At 41.8% G+C, this 23,651-nt stretch overlaps 1 protein-coding gene and 1 long non-coding RNA gene across 4 annotated transcripts in view; one reads left to right on the top strand and one right to left on the bottom strand.

Annotated features, from left to right (window-relative positions):
- Positions 1–23,651, bottom strand: part of Metap1d (methionyl aminopeptidase type 1D, mitochondrial) — a 72,138-nt gene that overhangs the window by 932 nt on the left and 47,555 nt on the right. For all 3 annotated transcript variants that reach the window (XM_021193254.2, XM_029536352.1, XM_029536353.1), the window contains exons 2-8: positions 17,644–17,801; positions 14,595–14,744; positions 12,958–13,106; positions 12,365–12,407; positions 8,703–8,866; positions 1,937–2,034; positions 689–736 (exon numbers count right to left, since the gene is read on the bottom strand). In XM_021193254.2, coding sequence (XP_021048913.1) covers positions 689–736; positions 1,937–2,034; positions 8,703–8,866; positions 12,365–12,407; positions 12,958–13,106; positions 14,595–14,744; positions 17,644–17,801 — 810 coding nt within the window. The remainder of the gene's footprint in view (positions 1–688; positions 737–1,936; positions 2,035–8,702; positions 8,867–12,364; positions 12,408–12,957; positions 13,107–14,594; positions 14,745–17,643; positions 17,802–23,651) is intronic.
- The window catches only part of LOC115063617, a 27,289-nt gene extending 3,638 nt beyond the window's left edge, over positions 1–23,651 (top strand). Inside the window, exons 2-3 of the long non-coding RNA XR_003843458.1 lie at positions 18,191–18,323; positions 23,368–23,651. This is a non-coding gene — a long non-coding RNA (uncharacterized LOC115063617). The remainder of the gene's footprint in view (positions 1–18,190; positions 18,324–23,367) is intronic.

Genomic DNA, 23,651 nt, shown 5'->3' with positions numbered 1-23,651 from the left:
ATCATTTAAAAAATGTATGAAGTTGCCTGGTTCATCATTCTTTTTTTTTTTTTTTTTTTTTTTTTTTTTTGAGAAAGAAGGGCATTTTAATCAAGCCTTAATTAGGACCCTGTGGATAATAACCACCCAAACACCAGTCCCTCTTATAAATTCCAGTCAGTTTTTAAAAAATATTTGAATTTTTAAAACACGCTCAAAATGTTCATTAATCAGCAAATAACAATTTTCTTATTTTGCTCTAATTGCTTCTCCATTAAGTCCTACAGTCAGAACTAGGAGGCCTTGCTGGCCCTAGGTGATTGGAATTTGTTGGTGACACCAATCATGCCATCAGCCAGGAATGGGCCACCATGGAGTGCATGCCACTTGCTGACAGAGAGCAAGGGACTTAATCGCCTCTAGTTACTGGGTGTTAATGAAAAAACAAAACAAACAGAAAACCAAACAGCACATTATGCCGGTAACAGAATTAGAGGTTGGATGGCTGCGGTCTCCTAAATGTGTCGGTAAGAATCTGATTTAGGAAGACGGGGCTAGAGGGTATTATTTAATCACATTTACTATGCATCCAAATTATTTCATTATGCTGATTAGCTTCATTAGTCCTTTGCAGGACTTCAAGCCTCAGCAAAGGCCAGCTTCGTCCAGGGGCCCCAGCTCTCCACAGAGGAGCCCAGCATCTAGTTACCTATGGTGAAAGTCATGCCCTCCTCCATGAGCAGATCATTGTCATTTGCTGCAAAGCAAACATAGGAAGGTATAAGAAAAGGAACCAAGGAGAGAAAGAAGAACAAGGGCGGAAGTTTGGGCTGCTTTAAAAACACTTGGCCACTTTGCTTTTAGAACGGGTGAGGCTATGGATACCTGGATGAGCCCACACACAGGGTTAAATGCGGGGCTTGCAGGAGGTGGGGGGTGGTCTCACCCTTTGTGGCACCTGTGTTCTCAGACCCCACCCACTCTTTAGCAGCTTGCCAAGGCCTGGCAGGGGGGCAGTTAGGGTCTTCAGATACCAGCAGTTCCTTCTCAGAGATCTGCTGTTCCTCGTGCCACCTGATGCCACCTCTCCTGGTCTCCCTAGGTCCAAATGAAGTCTTGGGAGAAAGCTGCCAAAGGACAGCTCCCAGCATGCAGGATGGAGCCGGAGGCAGGGCTCCATGCTTCAACAGTTGCCAGCATTGGCATTGGTGCAGCTCAGAGAGCTACCTCAGGTTGGGGCTCTTTGGCTCAGAGGGACACTCTTCTGCTGGGTCTCCATGAATCCTCCAGCTATTTCTTCCAGGGACTTGTCCTATCTTGAGCACACGGACTAACCTCTTAGGCCTTGCTCAAATGTGCACTCTCCACCCCGACCCCCTTGGGACTCCTCATCACAGTTGCTTCCTACCTTAACCCAAATCCTCCCACCCTCCTGGTGGCTGCTGCCTTCTCTCTGTATTGTACACACCCAGACAGTGAAAAACTGGACTCTGGGGAAGGAGCACAAGGGTGGGCATAAACCAGAAGACACTAAACAGTACATGCTGCTAAATACATCAGCTGTCAACGCTGTGTAGGATGTAGTGAAGTTTAACCACAACAGTCAGCGGTTAGTAAAGGGGGTAGAGAAAGAAAAACAGAAAACAGTCCTGTGTGCACACTGCTAGGACGGCAGAGCAGTGGAGTTTTGTCTGCAGTCACTTTTTCTAGACAAACATCCCTCGGGCCTTCCACCCATGTATCCTTCAGGAGAAGACCAAAACCAAAATTAACCTCATTTGGGAAATGTGCTGAGCTGTAATTCAACAGCACAATAACATCCTGGTTAAAATTAAGTAGATAACCTCACACTCCCACACGGGTGGGGGGTAAGCGTGGTGACAATGTGGATTCAAGAGGAAAGAACTTGGAGGAAAACTGATGTCATTCAATAAGTCACTTCCAAATGAATTCTTACCATGATGCCAAATTTCTGGGTGTCCATGAAAGTACGATCCTATCCCATGTCCTACAAAATGTGGACAGACTTGCAAACCATTCTGATGAGTTATTCGGCTTTAAAGTGACCAAAAGACATTTAATTTAATCAAATGTTTTAGTGCACATTAAGATTAAAAATAAAATCACTTAAAATAGTATCTGAAAAAGAAAAAAAAGTCAGCCCAATTTCAAGTCTGTTAATAGCATGAATGTTGCCTTCATTCCGGAATAATTTCAGACGGCTGATGCTTGTTAGCCATCCTTTTAGATACACAAAGTATATTTAACAAAGATTATTTTTAGGCAAGAAATGAATATACATACATACAAATGTACCCTGACATGCACAAGGAAAGTGCACACACACGGCTGTGACAGAGCACCCCAAACGTACCTGGTTTGGATGGCTTTGTGGATAAAACATGGTATAGCTACTTAATTCAGGCATTAGACAGAAAAAATTATAATCTCCAAGTATGACTCTGTACTTTTATGATTTCCTAAACTCTCACCTAACTAAAATGTTAAATGCTTTCTAAACAAACACAAAAGATTGTCTGTTTTTTTCTTTTTTCTTTTTTTTCAAAATTGGTGATTATTTTAGGGTTCCACTTATCATTAGCAAAGTTCACTAGCAAATATTTTTTGTCACAATGATATTTAAATGCATTAATATTGGACCTAATAACAAATGCAGACATTTTGGGTTCCATCTATCTATCCCTTACAAGTGTAACCTAGCACTCAGACTCCAACCCTGAAATCTTTACCTGCAAGAACGGAAGCTTTGTTGTTATTGAGACCAGGTGAATATGGTTATTGTGGGCGTGCCAGATTGATAACAAGACATACAACACTAACGATTTATATTTTCATGTGGGCAGAGGGCATGGTGCCTGTAGCCCTGCCCACAGCAGTGAGCAGGTGGTTATAACTGCAGTTCCTACCGGATCCAAACATGTGAGTTCTCAAACTCATTTCTAACAGACTCCAGTTCAGTTTCACACAGACCCTTCTGGCTAACATCTTCATGAACCATCGCATCTACATACACTTTTGAAAACTTTTTTTTTTTTCAGCTGCCTCTGAATTCACCAACCTCAAGCGCTTGTGCCACCATGTCCAGGTTAATTTTTAAGAACATTTTAAAGCACTCCCAGATTCTTCTCCACTTAGACAAGGATGTCCTTGGAACCTGCAGAGAGGCAGCATTGCATGGAAATCGAGTTTTGGTGCAGCCATTGGGGCAGATACGCTAAGCAGTGCCATGGAGAGGAGAAGCCAGCCTTCCTTCTTCTCTGGGGCTGTGCTTTGGGGTCCAGGCAGCTTTGCAGACCCCGGGCTTTGGCCAGGAGGTGTGTTTGGAAAACATCTTCCTCACCGTCTCTCCTGGTTCCAGACCATGTATAAACCAGAGGATGGAGAGGAGATAGAGGAAGAACGATAAGACCTCATGACAGCCTGAATTAGGACTTGGCATTTTCCACACGAGAATGAGTTCTCCTAACACCCATGAGTTGTTAGCTCAGTCCCAACAAACCTCAATAATTTGAAAAGCATTTCAATATAAAGCGTTCTAGTGTTTATTTGTTTCCCTGGCTTTCTTGGAACTCACTTTGTACACTACATTGGTCTTGAACTCAGGGATCCACCTGTCTAGGATCCCTGAGATTAAAAGCATCTGCTATTATACCCAGCTAGTATTTTCTTAAAACACATAATAAAATAAAATACTAGTCTTATTTGTTTGTTTGTTTGTTTGTTTTTCTGTCAATGATCCAACTGATTGGAAGTCTTCATGGGTACACCTTAAACATGTGACAATGGTAATCTTCATTTTGATTTTCAGTGAGAAGAAAGGCCACTCTAAAACCCCTTAGGGGTTCTCCCCACTTCCTACCTCTTCTTCCTCCTTATAAATGAGGCCGTACAACCACTAAGTAACTAAAGATATTTGAGGGCCTTCTCCTGCCACAATTTGCTCTCTGGGTCCTGATGTAACTTCTGGCTACAGTATCCTAGAGTCTGTGTCACACATGCAGGCAGTGAACGATTTCCTAGCTGGGGGAGGGGGAGCTGGACACACTCCCCTCAGCTCTCTGGTTGGACAGTTCCCAGAAGCTAAGGATGCACTTCTGTTCCTGTTGTCTCCCTTTTGAATCACTGCTTGAGAACATGCACTTTCAATTACTATGGAACATCAGTTGAGCACCGACTCTTCTCCTGGTTGTGGGACTTAAATCTGATTTTGGAAAGACAATCCAAATGACAAAGGAAATCAAATTCTACTCCTTCAATGGGAAAGCAGGTGCCGGTCACCCTGATGAGCCAATAGGAAGGTGGGGTGTGCACCTACCTCTTTAACTCAATGTTGGGGGTAAATGCTGGGACAGAGGAGCAGGTAGACGCTGAGAAGTCAGGCCATGGCTCCCCAACACCAATGCACCATAGAACCACTGCTGTCTCTCAGCACAAGGGATTTTTCTTGCCCTGAACATTTCACAGATTCAGAAAATAACTCTCCAGGCTTTAGCTCTTCTGTTCTGATTTTTTCTAGCTAAAAATCCTTTAAGACAGGGCAATGTCCAGTCATGAGACCCACACAGTCACGACTGGATGGCTTTCAGAGGGAACGCTGAGGAAAGGTAGCTTTCAAACTCACTTTGCAGTTAAACTGTTTCATGACTGTCCATGGCTCAGTTACAGTTTACAGGTGGAAGAGAGACTTCCTTTAGGGGGCTTCTTGTAACTGTTTTTCTTCAGTTTAATTCTGTTAAGACTCCTCTTAATATTGTATTGGTAATTGTATTGTCTAAATAAATAAAACTTCTTAACACATTTCAAGTAATTAGTGTGACTAAAACTGCATTCCCCAAGAGGGCAGAGGAGTACTGTGTTAAGTACACACTCTTAAGGAAACAAGCACACACATGGAGCGTTTCATTAGCACTTTCAGATGAGTCCCCAGAGACCTGAGCTCCGAAGGACCTCATCTCTTCAGAGACAAGGATCCCGAAAGGCAGCTGATTTGATAAGTTATGGAATTTACCTTAATCTTCCTAGGTTTTTCAGTCCAAACAGTAGCCTCTAAATGGAGGAGTGTACAAAGTCAGGGATCCCCTCTAATGACAGGAATGTTTAAGTACAATTAGTCATATTTTTGAAAGCCAACAACTGTTTTCCAATACAGTGGGACATTTTATTTTTTGTTTCAAGCTGGATCACAAATTACTATATTTTTCTTACAATAGTGCTGAACTTTTATTTGAGGTTTTCTGTTTCTGAAAAGCAGACATGATGGATTGAAATAAAAGATAATTTATTGCAATGCTTACTTTCATGTGCAGAAAGACGCAGTGTAATTGTAATTTACAGTAGCTGTCAAGCAAAATCCATCACAGATGACATTAAAATGACTTATTTTGCCTGAGCCACTTATTGTTTAAATGTGCATAATCTAATAGAAAGAGATTATTTTTCTAAAAAAAAAATCTTGCTTTGTATTGTTCTAAATTAATATCAAAATATATACTTATGAATTAAACATTGAAAAAACCCATTTATTGATAGTTTCATCATGACATCTCCAAGCGTAAGTTTAAATTATTTTGGAGTAAACTGTCATAGACTAGTGATGCGTGTGGCTGCACGCTCGTGTTCCTCTCACACATATGGATAATACAGAGATTATCGTGGAGCAAAAGTGGTTAGAGTGGGTGTAATAGCGCCATGGCCTAGAGATCACTGGGAGTCGCTCATGAAGCCAAAGGGCACAGAGGAACTGCCTTCATGAAATCTCACTGACTGACACTTCCTCACAGTCACCCTTCTGTCCTTTAGGTTTCTGAGCAGGATTTCAAGTTTTAGAAACCTCAGGGTTTGGGATAGCGTTCAAGACGTGTAAGTTGCTTGGGTGCTCTCAGAATCTATCAGCAGAAGGAGGCTGTGGCAGACGGCGACTGACTGTCTTAAAGAAAGATGTTTGTAAACCTTCGGTCTGTAAAGATTTCAAGTACTTTTTGGCTCAAAGGTGAATCTCATTTGTTTATTTACTCCTTAGAGATTTTTTTTTTTCCTGAATAAGAAAAGGCGAAACAATAGATGTCCAGAAATACTGCTGTAATTCACCAGAACAAACATTTATCAGAATCGGGGCCAGCCTCCTCGCCAGCGGCAGACATAAACTATCTAAATAATGAAATGCATTAGGAAAGAGTAAAAAGTTCATTGTCTGTTATTTTGCACATAGTTCTCCCGGTATGGTTGTTGGGGGCTGATCTGGTTTTCAAAGGAGCCTGTTCATGCAAATTCATACTCTGCCCAAACTGACCTTCGTGTCCAGATAGCTAAAATCCAATGTCACTTTGAATTCCACTCTTCTTCCATGTTGCTTTTTTTTTTTTTTTTTAATGTAGCTGGAATTAATGTAGTGAATATGTAATGAAATGCATTATCTTGCATGGAGATTTATCAGATTTTCCGACTGAATGCTGTGCTTTGCAAGGACTAGCTGGAGTTCACCTGCATGTTGGTGTGGCGTGTGGCTCTTTTTTGTAAAGAGTTAAGTCGTATACAAAAAGGGGGAACAAAGGTCAGCGCCCAGCCACCACTTGAATGTGAGATTTTTCTTTTTATTCCCCTTGATGTATACTAGGCTCTGTGTTATTAGTCTTAATGATGGAAAATTGTAGTGTTGATACAAATCTTTTTTTCAAAGTAGTAGGCGGGAGCTCCATTTGTTAGTAAGTTTTTTTGTGGCTAAAAGCCACGGACAGTACATTTATGTAGCAGTAAAAGGCCTGGATGCTCTTTCCATAGCAGAGCTAATTATTCCTACTGTGACCTTACTGATCTAGCCTGTTCCCAGTACATCTCATCTGCACGCTTGCTCCTCTGTGTAGATGGTGTCAGGGAATATGAAAAACCCTATAATGAAACCATTTTCATGATGGAGAAAGGCTACTGGAGTTGCACTTGCTACAAAGAGGCTCAATTATATGAGTAATTGTGATAATTTTCTACATTCATAGCCTTCAATGGGGAAAAAAGAATGAGAGCCACAAAGGAAAATTACTTTAACAAGAAAGTACAGAGAGTAAAAATGGAAGAAGAGACAAAAAAAGGGGAAAAAATAACCAGAAAAAAAAAGTTTAAAAAATAGATCTGGAGGGAGGAATAGCAAGGCAGGGAGAACAACAGAAGCTCGAAAGCCCATGTGCAGCTGTGTTGTACAATTAAATTGAATTTTTTTTTCTGCAGTTGATGAATGTGACTACTGCAAATGTGCCTCTGTAGTTAGCTATCATTTGTTGTTCCGTGACAGGAAAAGGATAATTACCTCTCAGAGAGAATCAAAGGCTGACATGCCCTTTAGACACAGCCATGAATGCAGAACTCCACAGAATGCCTGAATAAGAATCCAGTGTTCTCTGCCCCCTTCGACTGAAGAATAAATTTTGTTAAAATGCAAGAGCGCCACCAGTAAATTTGTTGAACCCTAGGTGTTCAAAAATATGAGGTGCATCTATCGACTCATCCCATTTGCAAAAATAAAACTGCATTTTGAATTCATTTCTATTATATTCGTGGACAGTAAGATAGTGAGATATGCATTAAATTTCTTTTCCCAGTAGGGGTCTGATTCAACATTTCCTATGAAAGAACAGAGAGACACTATCCTTTTTTCCCAGGCTAGTTAGCCTATAATTTAAAACTGTCAAAAACACAATTTTGTTCAAAGTCTTCAATAAAAGCTTCTTAGATATAACCCAAAGAGATTTTACTAAAGTTTGATTCAGACACTGTTACAATATTTTTAAAGCCATAAATGCATTTAACTGATATTTTACTGCCTTTTTTCTTAAAGTATTTGAAGGCGTACTCAGAGAAAAAGGCAGCATCTTTTCAAGGTGGCAAAGCTTTCCATCCTTTGGGCAAATGGGATGTATTCAAAGGCTCGGGCGCAGATTAATGAGAACAGCACTTTAAAGGGGACTGGCCGATCATCTTTAACAAAATGTGTTACTTTTAAATGAAAACACATATTCTGCATGTCTACTTCAAAACATTTAGGGTTAAAAAAAAAAAAAGATCTGAAAGTGGGAAACAGATTACAAAGAAAAGTCTTGAATTCAGAAAATACACTCATACTCTAGAAGCAAGCACAGAAAAACTCCGGGAAAGTAAACAATGTTTTACAGAAAAAAATGACCCAGAGGAAAGGGGACCCGGGGCAGCCTCTCAGGCTGTTTCTTAATCTTAGCTCACACCTCTGATCTCTGCATCACAGGGATGTCCCCTTCATTCCTTTATAGAATGGAATTTGGTTTTTTGGGTTTTTTTTTGTTGTTGTTGTTTTGTTTTGTTTTTTTTCTCTCTCTCTCCTCACCATCCAAGGGCTGGGACCATCTGCTCCCTCTTAGGTACCTCTTTTCACGTTTGGATAAAAGGACATCACAGACCAACATGTCAAGCTAAAACAAAAGCATCCATATCAATGTTGCTCACTGTTCTAGTAAGTTTCCTAGCTAACCCTGGTCAAAATTCACTTTTTTTTTTTTTTTTTTTTAAAGCCATTTTTTTTTTTCAACCCAGGGAACAATATTGCAGCCTGGCAGTTCACATGCTGATATCAGACTGAATGACGGCTGTGAATCATAAAACATGTCATCAGCTTTACACCAAGCCACCAATAACCTTTGCGCCATTCGCCGACCCTCCTTTCTCGTCAGTGCAAGGCTTACCTGATTGTGTTTCCAATTACAGAGAAGGGGGCCCCAGCTCTGCAGGCTGCAATTGCTTCATCTCTACACCTCCTGGCAACCTCCACTAACTTTTTACCACTTTCATCCACATTGCCCACCAGAAAGGTTTCAGAGGTGTCTCCATGGTAGCCATTGTAATAGACCTAAACATAGGCACACATTTTAAGGTATGTCCTTTTCTGGAATTCTATTCTCCTAAAGTCTATATCCTGTTTGTTTATATATTCAGTAAATTTATTACCTTCTCAGAGTTAGTTCACATATTAATTAAGAACCACCATTCTGAAATTTAAAAGCTGAAACCATGTGATTCTGCAACATCTAAGAACACACAGATGACCGGCTCGGCTCCCTCGGCTTTGGGATTAGCAATGCCATTGTAATGTTCTGATCCCACAGTTTATTTCTGAGAAAGCAAAAACCACACTTGGAAAAATTAGTTACTAAATACATTCACCTACAATTACCACAGTAGGTCTAGAAAATTAAGTATTTAGCATAGGAAAACATGTCCTCAGTGTCACGAGGATTTGCATGCTCTTTTATTTACCAGCTTAGAAACAGCACACAATGACAAGAAGGAACAAGACCGACACGTCAGCACTATAACATGAGCAGGAGAATTTCATGCTAAGAATGGAAGTGGCTCGATGCAGAAAGGAAATAGGTTATAAAAATTCTCCATCTAAGAGTGGAATTCAAATCAAATGTTCCAGAAAGCATGATGGTAACCAGAAACACTCCGAGTGGATTTTTAAAGAATTAGAACATATCAAAACAAGCTGAGGGGTAAAACCACAGAAAGATAATTTTATCAGTCTTTGATGATGCAGAAGCGCCATGTGCTCTTGAACTAGCTCAGACTCATGGTGAAAATCCAATGATCAGCAGCAGCAGAGACCACGTAGGAGGCAGAGGAGCCTGGATGACTTGATCCTTGGACATGGCATAGCACTTAGTATTTTGCATAAATTTATCTCATCTAGCTATCTTCACAGTTCTCCTCTTCCTAAGGTGGAACTCAGAGACTATGAGAAGATCTATTTATTTAGGCTCTGTCTGAATCAATGTCACACCCATACACTGTCACATAATGAAGAGCTTGCTCTCCTGGGTTGCAAGAAGACCACACCAAAAGGCTTCACAGAGATCTTGGGCTTCTAAGTCAGTAAACGGAGGCATAGACACACAACACCTTTAGGTTCCTGACACACAGAGTGCAGAGGTATACCCCAACCAGTCTGATAGACTGATGGCTCCTTACTCCCCACGGTCCAGTCATGCTAGCTAACTGATTTCCACTTATATCCCCTTACAGAAAAACGTAAGCTTCTGTCATACACAAGAATTTATAATTGTAAATTTGTTAATGTAAATGTAGTTATTCAAGAAATTTTGTAGCTGCATGTTTTTAAGTAAAATGTATTATTTAAATTCATTGAACTTGCTCTTTCATATTACCTTAAAATTAAAAATATAGAGACATTATTTAGTGTGTGTGTGTGTGTGTGTGTGTATGTGTGTGTGTTTGTGCGCGCGTGTGTGCACGCGCCAGAAGACAACTTGTAGGCGTCATTGCTCCCGTCCACCATGTGGTCCCAGGAATTGAACCCAGGTTGTCAATTTTGGCAGCAAGCACCTTTACTCATTGATCCATTTCATCAGCCCTGCTCATATTACTTTTCAATAGCTCATAAGATAACTATTTGAAGGATTCAATACATATATGGAACACTGCAGATTCTGTTGCTGGGAATTGAACCCAGGGTTTTGCACATGCTTGGCAGGAAGAAGACACGTTTGAATTGCTGGAGCAATCACCTATAACTATAATTTGTCCCCACAAACCATCCGTATACTTCATTTAACAAGTACTAACTGAACAACTACTATGGCCATCACATTTTCATAAAAAAACAAAAAACAAAAAACAAATTAACTTTCAAGAGAAGAAGCAACCCATTTTCTTGGGGTCCATATTAGACTAGAGAACCATAAAGTACAATGGGTATTTCCAGACAAAAGTACATGAGCTAAAAATACACTTCTTCAGTTAATAAAATATTTTCATAAGAAATATAATTTTTTGATACTGGCCAATATGTCCTTTAGACTCCTTTACATTTCTAGATACTAGAAAGCATCTCAAGTGAGTTTAAGAACTGTTGGAATGATTTCAGCTTCAGACATGAAATTCTCTATTAAAAGCCTCCAGGAAACCCAGAAAGGGATAATGCCCTCTCCCTGGGCCTGTTGGGAACAGCATGGGACACTCCCCATTTCATTTGAGCGGCAATATTTTATTAGTGGGCTATTGGGTTATGTAATAAATGTGACCCCTAAAGACAGGTTCATTCCAAGACAAAAATGTATCGCAAGAGAGGCTTTACTTCAGGTGCACTTCATAAAGCACTACATAATTCCGAGTTAGAGAGCCCCCAACAGGATATGTGGAGTGACGCTCAAGCATTCTGAGACACAATGATATGGGAAGTGATATGGGTAAGGATTGTTTGACTATTCCTGTGCACAGATTGAAAAAAAAAGAAGTCTGAATTAAACAACTAGGACTCTTGACAGCATCTAGGGAGGCCAGCTTCTAGCCTGTGTGTTCCCACTGCCGCCCAACATTCGGTCTGGATATAAAATAACTATTATTAAAAATATTTCCTCACTAATAGAGAATGTATTTATTTTAACTGATGACCATCTTCCAGAGTCCCAGTCATATGTTCACATTTTATTTATCTAAAAGTTACTAATTAATCATAGATGCACAGATTTTATTTATCCTTTGGGCAGTTCAAGAGGCGCCATTACAGACACTCTGAAACCCGGTGAGTACAGACAGTCCGAGTCTGGGGATGGTGAGAGGCTCGGAAATTTAAAAAAAAAAAAAAATGTTTGCAGCTTGTAAAATCTGCGGTCCCTAACTTGCATCGCGTAGCTTGTTATTATTTTAAAAGAAAGGCCATCAACCATCTGGGGAAAACTTAAATGCAGACAGAAGAAAACCATTCTGCCTGTGTGCTGTGAGCTCAGGGCTCTCTACACCAGAGATGGAACACAACACTACCTTCGGGGATTTTAATAAATCCAGGGAACACGGCTAGCAAAAGAGGCGCTGTCCAAATAGACTGACACGCAGGCCAATGTAGCCCCTAATGACAGAGTAAGATAATGACAGGCCCCACTCAAAATCAGCAGGAAGAGGGAGATCAATCTTGGCAGAGTGAGGGAAAATGCTGGCTTTCTCCGTGTTAGCTCATCTCATACATATCTAGCTTCAGCAGCTGCCTAGTGCCGTGGCGCTCTGCATTAACTACACAGTGGATCAATAACAATTACACCTTCTCAAAACCGTGACACATAGCAGGATTGGGCTGACATTTCACTTAGGCCAACATTGATCTCAGTGCATCTGATTCCAGCCCGAAATTCAAGTCAGGCCTGGGTTTCCTTGGAATAAACACAGAGTTAAAGACAAAAAAAGGAAACCAGCTGCTTGTGTCCAGGGCTGGGGGTAGACAGCACTCCCCCAAGCGAGCGCAGCTCACATTTTCAAGACACTCTCCTTCCTGTTGCTACTAGCAATTCTGAAGTTGATCAAAGATGATTTTTTTTTTATATGATTTACTCACCGTGACATCAATGTTGATAATATCTCCATCCTGAAGAGGTCGGCTGAAACATAAACAGAGAGAAAATGGTGATAGACAGATCTCAATAAAGAGAATCGTGAACAAAATGCCCAAGGACCACTACCGCAAAGCCGATGCATCTGTAGCAAGGCAGGAATGGATGGACTAACCGGATCTGACCCTGGCCTTACGTTAATTGTGCCACATTTTATAGGAAATACATAAAACAAATATTGCTGTCTTAAGATTTGATGATTCCTTAAAAAGATATATTTCCTAATTAACTTAAGTTTGTAAACAGCCAAAACAATAGCTGTCAATACCAATTTACCTCCATTACCATATGGTGAAAACTGAACAAGGTAAAATAGGCGATGTGCAAACATCTTTGTGGCTCACACACTGCTTTAAGAAACATCAAATGGTAGTGGTATAGCCATGAAGAAGTAAAATACCTCAAAAATCTGTGTTTCATCATAATCAGTTTCAGAAGTGTGTGTGCAGGTAGGTTTCAATTGAACTATGGTGTTTTTTCAGAACGTGCAATGGATCTTAGTTTCCAAAGGAGCAATACATCATTGAAAAATGAATACCTGTCAGGAATGCCATGACAGAGCACATTGTTTACAGAGGTGCAAACAGATTTTGGAAAGCGTCCATAGCCCAGAGGTGAGGGATATGCGTCATGCCTGATGATTTCCCGATGAACAAGTGCATCTATCTCTTCAGTTGTCATGTCAACCTGGAACAGGAAATAAAGTGTGCAGCAACAGTTGAAGACATTTCCTTTATCTACTGACTATGCCCACAACAATGGCGCTGCCAAGGTGAGACTATAGAACCACGATGGAATCTGAGGATAACACTAGTTACTCATGATCTCGCCACCATCCTCGACCAAGCTCTTTTGACGCTGATTGGAGTATAGGATGGTGTTATATACCATTAGGGAATAGAGAAAGTCCTATTGATCCTTTGGGTATATGGTGGTGCTATATGCATACCATTAGGGAATAGAGAGAGTCGTTAATGATGAGTCCCTGTTAGCCTGATCTCAACAATCCATCTTTCATCAATTCCTTCCTGGCCCTCAAGGGTCAGAGCTCTGGCTAACAGGAGCACACCAGCAGAATGCTGGCCCAGAGGAGCCAGAAAGGAAGGCTTACTCACATCTTTGTATCTTGTTGAAATATTGCATGGACGAGCTTTGCAGCAGCAGCAGAGAGGTGATGAACCGTCATTTAAAAAACTTAGTCTCCAACATCTTTGATAGAGATTTTACTTTCAGTAAGTTTGATTTCTTTCATGCCTAGATAAATATTTTTTTAATGTTCCCTGTACTAGAAAAGACCCAATTATTTTCCAACAAAGATAACTGAGGTCGAGGGCTCTTGTTTTGGTTTTGCTTTGCATTGTTGGAGATTGATCCTGGGGTCTCCCCTATGCTAGGCAAGTGTTCTGCTGTTGAACTATACCCTGAGTTAGGAAACTGAGTTTCATAAGCACATGAAGAATATTTCCATAAAACCGCACCACAAATAAAATTCTCTACCAAAGTAGTTGCTAATGACTCCCTTTGTGATTTCCTGTGTTGTTTTATATGCACCTTACGCTTGGTTATGCTGCTGTAACAGGTTGGTTACGCAGAAGACATAGTAAGCAAATTCACCCTTGAGTTCCTGCTTTGAAAATATATTTATTATTTCTTTATGAACTGTAGATGGCAGGATGTTTTGGGTTATGACTCTCGTATATATATCATAGATAGATAGATAGATAGATAGATAGATAGATAGATAGATAGATCTTGCCATATTATTGAGGTTTTTGTGGACTAGGCCTAGCCTTTCTCTGAAGGACACTTATAAGAAAAGAAGAGGCAGACTACACGGTAGGACCACCTTCAACACATGGAGGTAACGATGTAACAATGTAGTACACAGAAGCAGAACACTGGCAGAGGCAAGGTGTCAAAGCCAAAGTCCTCTGCCATAGATCCCCTTGGATAGGCTGAGTCAGCCAACTGTCTCTAGAATCCTGCCAGTTACGATCAGATTTAGAAGTTTACATTATTTCTTGAGTAAACACATAGTAAAATCCCCTTTTCCCATCTTAAGGCTTTACTTTTTAAAAAAAAGTAAATTATTAACAGATGAGTGCAAGAGGGGAGCTAAGGAAATGGAAGAGAAAGCCCATATGTAAGTCACGCTGAGTCTTGGTAAGACACCACCTTTAAACTCTTCCCAGCCAGGAGGAGGACGTGCCGCGCCAGCTGACAAGCCTCACGAAGCCCTTGAATCTGATCCTCATTCTTCACTTCTATGCTGTCTCCCCAGTCCGGCACAATGCCTGTCGTCACATAGTCTGGCTTCTTTATATGCTTGAGGAAAGGGGATTGAAAATGGAGATCAGAACCCAGCACGCGACAATGGCATCATTTTTTTCAGACACAGCCTCCCACTTCATGGAGTTCTGCCCTTCCTGCCGAAGCACCGACCTCCAAAGCCAGCGCAACAGCCCCTCCAGGCTATGCCTGGTTCCTTCCCCTGCCCTTTTGAACTTAACATGGCCTGGTAGCACCGCTCTGGATGGTCTGTTAACCTCACCAGGCTTTGAGTCACTTGGGTTCGGCTGAGGCAGATTTCTGGTCAAAACAAATAGCAGTTTTCTGTTCTTCACTCTGCACGAGCCCATTAGGAGCATGGCCCAAGGATGAAAAAGCGCCAAGTTCCCAATCTGCACAATGGCGACTTAAGAAGCGCTCTCATCTCCTTCACACCATGATAAAATGTATGCAAGGGACAGCTCTCAACACCCTCTGCCAATAAGTCCACGTGGAAGGATGTCAAGTCTGTGGGGCTCTACCACACACATTCTTTAAGTAGGTACCGTGACAACTGAGCGCCAGAGGTCAAAACAAAACAGTTGGTCTTTTTTGATGTCTTTTCCTAGGGCAATAAAATCACCTAGATCATTTCTTTTTTAAAAATTTATTTATTTTATGTATGTGAGTACACTGTAGCTGTACAGATGGTTGTGAGCCATCATGTGGTTGCTGGGATTTGAACTCAGGACCTCTGGAAGAGCAGTCTGTGCTCTTACCCGCTGAGCCACCTCTTCAGCCTGAATGTTTCCATCTTTAATCAAAAAGAATCAAAGAGTCTTCTCTTAACCCAACACCACACATCCCACCCAACCTCTCCTGTGGCTGGTTCTCCTGCACTGAAACTGACTGGTGGTTTTTGGAAGATAACGCTCTTATACACAGCTCCTGTCTGCCCTAAGGTCTGCAGCCCTTCCTGGGCCATTTGTAGCAACACTGCTGACCATAACACAGTAAGGCTACACAGAAGTTTGGGCCAGGAGCCATACTCGGCCCTGCAGGGCTGGGGTTAGGGCTCTTGTGTTTGTGACATATGCCAGACCAGACCTTAGGATCTCCTCTTACTCTACTGATCAGAAGGGAATTTCTCTACCCACTTATCTGGCGGGTTTTTTTGTTTGTTTTGTTTTGTTTGTTTGTTTGTTTGCTGAGACAGGGTTTCTCTGCGTAGCCCTGGTAGTCCTAGAACTTGCTCTGTAGGCCAGGTTGGCTTCAAATTCAGAGATTTACCCGCCTGTGCCTCACAAGTACTGGGATACATGCCTAGCTCGTTTGTTTTTGAGACAAGGTATCCCATGAACCTGGAGCTCCATGGATCCTCCTGCGTCCCCCTCGCCATTCCCAGCACTAGAATTAGAAGCATACACCACTATACCAGGGGTCTATGTGGGCACTGGGGATCTGAGCTCCAGCTCTTAATTCTGGTGTGGCAAACACTTACTGAATATGCTATCTCTCCATCCAGAGAGGGGCTTTTCTTATTCTGGGACTAGAATGGCCTGGCTTGCCCCAGCTGAGCCAGGGGCTATAGTCACCTGTGATCACCCAGTAGCTCCCACGGGTCACCAAGCCTCCTCCCAGCAAGCTTACATTCTCATTGCCGCTCTGGGCTCAGCTTCAGTTACAACCACAGTCTGCAGAGGTGCTGGGTTATCTCTGAAACTGGCTAAAATGCAAAGCACAACACACTTCCTTTATCTACAGGTGTGTGTGTGTGTGTGTGTGTGTGTGTGTGTGTGTGTGTGTATGCAGGTACGGAATCAAATATGTATTCACATGTGCAGAGGTGTGGAGACCACAAGACAATATCTGATGTCTTCCTTAATTGCTCTCCACCTTATTTTTTGAGACGGGGTCTCTCACTGAATCTGGAGCTCACTGGTTTGACCAGACTATCTGGCCAAGGGCCCTTAGGCATCCTTCTGTCCCTGACTCCCCTCCCCAGCTCTGGGATTATGGGCATGTTACAGTTCTGGGCTTTGTGGTGGTGGTGGTCGTTGTTTTACATGCACCCTGGCGGTGAATGCAGGACGTCATGTTTACAAAGCAAGTGCTTTACTGTCCAAGTCAAATCCCCAGGCCAAGCCCTACGGATTTCTTTTTGGTTTTACAAACAAAAAACAAAAAAAAAAAGTATCACTATGTGGAAAGTGTCATTATGACTAATGCCAAATGCTGGCTCTTTCTATGATGGGCAGACCTGAGCCAAGCTAGGACTTTTGGCTTTTTTTGTCTCCCAACCCTTTACAAAAACGGACTGCTCGACTTTGGGAAGAACACTCAGAGTGATTCATTATAAAAGTGGAAAAGGAAGAAAGCAGGTGATTTTCGTGGCAAGTCTGTATTTCTTTTATGATTTTCCTTCCTCATAAACGATCCCTCCCACCTCCTTTGCCTGGCATTTTTGGAGACAGAGAGATTGTACTCCCACATCACTGAAACCTTTGAGGGGGATCAAGAATGTTCTAGCTTTTATTTAATTTATTCTAAAAAAATTATTCAAAGAACATAGTAACATAGAAAAGTAAGGGCTTAAAAACATTCAGTGTTAGTTTCCACGAATCTCTCTTAAATCACCCTAATTTTACAGTCATTTTCGAAAAAAAAATTGTGAACTATATACACAGTTTTAATTTCACGCTAGAAGTCAAACATAAAAAAAAAAAAAGTCATGATCAAAAGTTGAAGTTCTAAATAAGCTAAGCAGTTGCTTTCCCCATTTTTGCCTTAATTGATATTCTCAAACTATGGTATGCTAAAATAAAATGTCTCCCACCCGTCACAATTTGAAATAATAAAAAAAAAAAAGTCTTAAATTCGTGATTCAAATGTGCGTGCGCAGTCCACCTGTGCTAGTCAGAGTGGCGGCCTGCAGCAGCCTGCAACAGGACGGTACCTTGGGGACAGGATGTGCGGGAGAGACGGCAGCCGGGGAAACCACACTGTGGGAGATATCCCTTTGTCTCCAGAAAAAGAAATGTCTTCTTTGTTGACTGCCTGACCGCTTGTGTAAGTAGATAGGATTGAGTGGCGAAGACAGAATTCTCTGACAACCTGTGAGCAGAAATAGAGTATTTCACGTTAGGAAGAAAGAAAGGATGTTAACAGGATTGCTCTGGAAGGTGTTGTGCTTGTTAGATCATTAGTCTTGTTCTTTATTGACTCAAAAAAGAAAGCCCCCCAAAGAAACTGGGGCAGTAGTACTCTGGGCTCTGGTACAACAGTAGCACACCATATTGACTAACTAGCACTGTTTACATAAATTTCTGACGGTAGAAAGCTTTACTCTAATAGGAAATAAACATACTGAAGATCTGCCTCTCAGCGGGTGTGGAAAAGAACAATTTCTGCTGCGGGGCCTTATGTGATGATGTCCAGATAACCCCAGAATTCAGGGCACTACTTTGGCGGCTCTATATTCTTTAAAACTATTTTCCTTTCAGAAGCCACAGACAAATTGCCAGCTGCACTTTTGGCCTCCGTGGGATTGCGACTGTGTGTTAAGTTATCGCGCGTGAAGGCATAATACTGAAATTCATTGCAACGAATGCTCAAGTTGGTCCAAATAGCAAAAGTGTAAGTATAACCAAAGAAAATGAACATAGGAATTTAAAGGTCTTTATTAAAATATTAAAAGCACATCTTCTGACTCAGCAATTTATCTCTTCAAATGTCCCATGGATAATACAATTGTAAATGATAAATGTAATGCACCATACGCTTACTTAGGAAGTATTTGGACAAAAAAACCATGAAGTAGCCTGATTCCAAATGGGATGTATTAACAGGGGATGGTCTACACATATAATATAGTCTATCTACCCAACAGAAAATTCTGGAACCATTAGGAAGAACAGAGCTAACTATGGCAGAACACACCCATGATCCTAGCACTTGAGAAGCAGAGGCAGGAGTGTCAGTTCACAGTCATCCTGGGCTACATGGGACCCTGACTCAGAAGAGTAGAAAAAGGAGGAGGAGCTAAGTGGGCTCTGTGCATTGACTGGCAGGGCCACAAGGCAGTTACATTATGGGAAAGCACGTGCTGAACAACATCCACAGGAAGCCTGTTAGGTGCAGGCGAGAGTGGGCATGGTCGAGATGCATTGTCCACATGTAAGAAATTCATAAAGAATAAATTAAAACATCATGTTCAAAAAGAAAGCCCATTAGTGTAAAAGAAGCTGATATAGTTATTTATATAAGCATGTAGATGTCTATACACTTCCAAAATTATTATTCATCAGTAGCATGTGATAGGGCAAGAGGTAAGAAGACTTTTTGATTCATTTTTTTTTCTTCCCTATGGTGAGCTTTTAAAAGCTATCTACTTCTCCATAAATACATAAATGAAAAATAACCACTTTCATTGCTATTATGGTAAAAGTAATAGTTGAGAAAAATCCTTCACCGGCCACAGCTGCGGTTGTGAAGAAGAGCCGACAAACTGCACGCCTGTTTTTATACAGCTTAATATCTAAAAATAAATGTTTTATATTTATAAGTGGTTGGGGAAAAATCAGAAGAAATAGTATCTTACAAGATAAAACTGTGTGGAATTCAAGTTCCATACCTCCCCTCAGTTATTTGCAACTGGTCATGACCGTTTCTAAGCTAAGGCAGACCTGGTTAGCCATGACAAAGACATATGGACAAAAACAAACAAACAAACAAATATTGTCATCTGGTGTCTGGGGGATGGAGTGTCCTCCGGAAAGCAGAAGCTGGAACTTCTGGGTGGTTATCTCAATCCTTGTGCTTGCTGGGTCTCTATGTGTCCCAATGTGTGAGAATCAACCGGAACAGGAAATGTGGAAGTATGTCATGCTTAGCAGATGCTAATAAACAACAGTTTCTTCATGGACATTTGAAAAGTAAAATGTGGGGGCTGGAGAAATAGTTCAGCGGTTAAGAGCACTGGCTGCTCTTCCAGGGGACCTGGGTTCAATCCCCAGCACACGTAGCAGCTCACAACTCTCTGTAGCTCCAGTTCCAGGGGATATGACACCCTCACACAGACATACATGTAGGCAAAACACCAATACACATAAAATAAAAATAAAAACCAAAAGTTTAAAAAAATAAAACCCATAAAGTAGAATGTCATAAAAATTTAAGCTTCTCTCAGAGCTTTAATACTAATCACCATGTCAACGACTGAACAAAGAGTTTTACATCTGCTGGCCCATCAGTCTTCACAAGGGCCCTGTGAGTTCAGAACTGTACTATATTCGTTTTTAACTCATTTTTTTCTTTAAATTTCATGTATGTGGATGGTTTGCTTGCATCACCTGATACAGTGCCTGCAGAAGCCAGAGGAATTTGGATTCCCTGAAACTGGAGTTACAGATGGTTGTGAGCCGCCATGTGGGTGCTAGGGATTGAGCCCAGGTCCTCTGGAAGAGCAGCTAGTGCTCTTACCTGCTGAGCCATCTCTCCAGCCACTGTTACACTACATTTTATAGGGGAAAATACCAAATGTAAAGCAGGATATGCAGTAAGGATCAAGGCCAAGGAAAACTCCCCAAGTCCCTCTGAGTTTTTTCAATAAAATAGATAATACATGGAAACATCCAGAAAAAAATGGAGAAGATATCACCAAATGATGTTCACTAATATTCTTTTTTGAGAGCGTGTCAATGGGCTTCCCAGCCCCCCTTCCCTGAGCATACATGCTTCAGTGAGGTAGTCGGGTATGCTGTTATATGCAGTAGAAAATCCGGAGACTGGAATCAATCTATGATTCTGTCCCCCTAGTTGTCACCTTACAAAGGCCAACACACAAAGTGCTGTCTTCCCATCCTGAGGAGAGTGCATGCTATGATGACCGCTAAAAACATCCTTATCAACAAAGGCGCAGCCAGATGTGCATGCCTTTGATCCCAGCGTTCAGGAGACAGAAGCGGGTAGGCAGGAGAGTTCGAGGCCAGCCTGGCCTACAGAGCGAGCCTCAGGACTACATAAAGAAACTCTGTCTCAAAAAGATGGATGGATGGATAGATAGGCAGACAGAAATAGAGAGATAGACAGACTGGTAGACAGATGATAGATAAAAGCAGCCCAGTGGCTCAGATTTAACAACCACCTTTTGATGATGCTTACTGCCAGCGTCCAGTTTATCACACAATTCCTCTTACAGCTCCTGCCAGTTTAATGATGAGGAGATATGCACCTCTCATAATCAATAACCAGGCCCCCTCCAGCTCCTCACTTCCAAGCCCAGGCCTGCAGCCACCACACTGCCCTTTAACAGCATGCTGTGGCCCTCAAAGTCCACATACACCTGGCCCAAAACCACAACTTTTTCAGGGTTTGGATTTTGAAGAATGTTCTGTTTGTTTGTTTAATCTTGAAAAACATGTCCTGTGCTCAATTAACATTTAGATGTTTTTCATGGAAATTCTTAGAGGAATTCCCCTCTAATTGGGAGGCATATGGTAATGAAAATTTCATACCTTTGAAGTAAGCCAGATCTGAGTTACCCAAACTTCTGAGGCCCAGTTTCTAACCATTAAGGGGAATTAGCTCCCATTAGGTAAGGTGTTAGGTAAGACAACAGACTTGGAAACTGTAGCAATAATTCTCCCTCTACTACCCCCCCCCACACTTTTTGTTTGTTTGTTTGTTTGGTTGGTTTGGTTTTTTCAAGACAGGGTTTCTCTGTGTAGCCCTGGCTGTCCTGGAACTCACTCTGTAGACCAGGCTGGCCTGGAACTCAGAAATGTGCCTGCCTCTGCCTCCCAAGTGCTGGGACCAAAGGCGTGCGCCACCACTGCCTGGCCTGCCCGGCTCTTTAACATGTCCTCCTTGGGGGCGTCCAAATCTAGTCTCGCTCAACACTCAATGTGTTTATGCCTCCACTCTCCGTGCTACATCCTAAATCCAGGAAACACCGGTCCTCTCCAGTCCTGTGAGGAAGGCAGATGTTAAGCAGATCAACAGCTGGCAGGAGGGATGGAAACCAGGCTGGAGGCACCGGGGCGTGGAGTGACAACTGCCTAGCAAGGGCAGGGGCAGGGAACAGACCACAGAGTCTTCTGATGCCATCGCCTTACTGAGCACTTCCCAGAAGTTAAGAGAGATGGCCTCAGCATTGGCCTGCTTCACTCAGCAGAACCTGCTTAAATTAACTGTCATGCTACAGCCAGACAACAGGTGATAGAGACTCAGATCAATTTTATCACACAGAGGATTTTCCCTCCGGTATGGCTGATTACAGAAGAGAGGCCATTTTTTATCAATATTATCAAGTTCAAGTACATAGGCATTACAGGGGAATTTTTTCTATGCACTTACACGTGAATTATTTAAGTATCAGGTCTCTACTGGGAGGCCTGGGTAAGGCTTTGGAGGCATTTCCTTTCTGGTTAACAGTGTGGTCAATGTATCCATCCTGCCAAATGACAGGCTCACTGTCAGCAAGATGCAAGCACATCCCCCACCCCTGCCCCCAGCAACTGGAGAGGCAGACACTAAACAGTGGGAGCACAGCCTGGACACAGTCAATCTGCTGACAACAATTTTAAGCAACTTTACTTCCACCTTTATATTTGAAGTAAAATATTTTCTTTCCAGTTTCCACCATTATGTTTGAAGTAAAATGTTTCCTTTCAGGTCAATAAAGGTACCCCATACATGCTATCACAAAGTAACATGATATTTAAATACCATTATATATTTATCCCATGAACTATTCACCACTGACTGGAAAAAAAACCCAGTGTTTTCACAGATGAAATGGACAGATAAGTTTAAGTCCTGGTACCTTAGAAGATAATGATGTCTCCCTGAACAAGGTAGCCAGGGAGGGGATCATGAGCTATGTTTATTATATTATAATTTTGTGTGTGTGTGTGTGTGTGTGTGTGTGTTTTGTTTTTCTGTTTTTCTTTTCTAGACAGGGTTTCTCTGTGTAGCCCTGGCTATCCTGGAACTCGCTCTGTAGACCAGGCTGGCCTCAAACTCAGGGAGATCTGCCTGTGCTGGGATTAAAGGGGTCCCATCACCATGCTTGGCTTTTTGCACTTAGAATTTTTGAATTCTGTATTTTGAATATTCAAGCTATTCCTGACTGACTCGATTATGACGGAGCTGGAAGATGGCACTTTGGGCAAGAATGTTTGTATTAACAGGCAAGAAGCAGTTGTCTATAGATCTCAGAGTACAGCTTCAACTCCGATAGAATTTTTCTGACACTGAAAGTCATTTTTATGATCACCCTCAGTAACAGTGAATATTCTACTGTCTATAACAGTGTGGATTTACTGCCTGTGCAGGAAACCCTCAGCTTTTCTGCTGGGTGATCGATAGTAACAACACCCTGATCAAGTTAGCAACAAGCAACTTCATGCTGCTCGGGGCTCCCTGGTCTGAGGCGTTTGATGGCTCTCACTGGTGCTTCCTAAATGCCACCTAGGCCCACTTGCCCCTGTGGTAATTAGAGTTGCACACTGTGCGAGCTCAGTGTCTCCTGAAATTGCTCTGTGTTCTTGGGATTCCACTGTACATGCTTCGCATTTTAAACTTAGATGTGGGATATAAACCTAGGTATGTGCTTAAGTATTTTCATATTTGATGGTAACATCAATTTCTAAACTTCGTCTTTTAATTCCTTTTATAGATTCGGTCTGGAAGGTGGAGCTTCAGAATTCGGCATGCTGGAGGAGGGCCGTGTCTTCCATGTCTAATGTCGCTGCACATGGTCTGCCCTGTATTCATTGGCCTTTTACCCAGGGTCCATTTTAATTGTTATCTGCTCATGCATTCTATACCACATAATGAAGTGCTTCCATTTCACCCACTGTGCCCTGGGGTTTTATGTGTATCTTTTCTAATGACCCTTTATTAAGCCAATTTTACCCTTGAAAATGTGAGTTTTTCTTTTGGTCAACAAGTATTTTTAAG

Source organism: Mus pahari, chromosome 3 (assembly GCF_900095145.1).
Source record: "Mus pahari chromosome 3, PAHARI_EIJ_v1.1, whole genome shotgun sequence".
Lineage (NCBI taxonomy): Eukaryota > Metazoa > Chordata > Mammalia > Rodentia > Muridae > Mus > Mus pahari.
The sequence above is the reverse complement of the archived record's forward strand: the minus strand, read 5'-3'. Positions and strand labels throughout refer to the sequence as shown.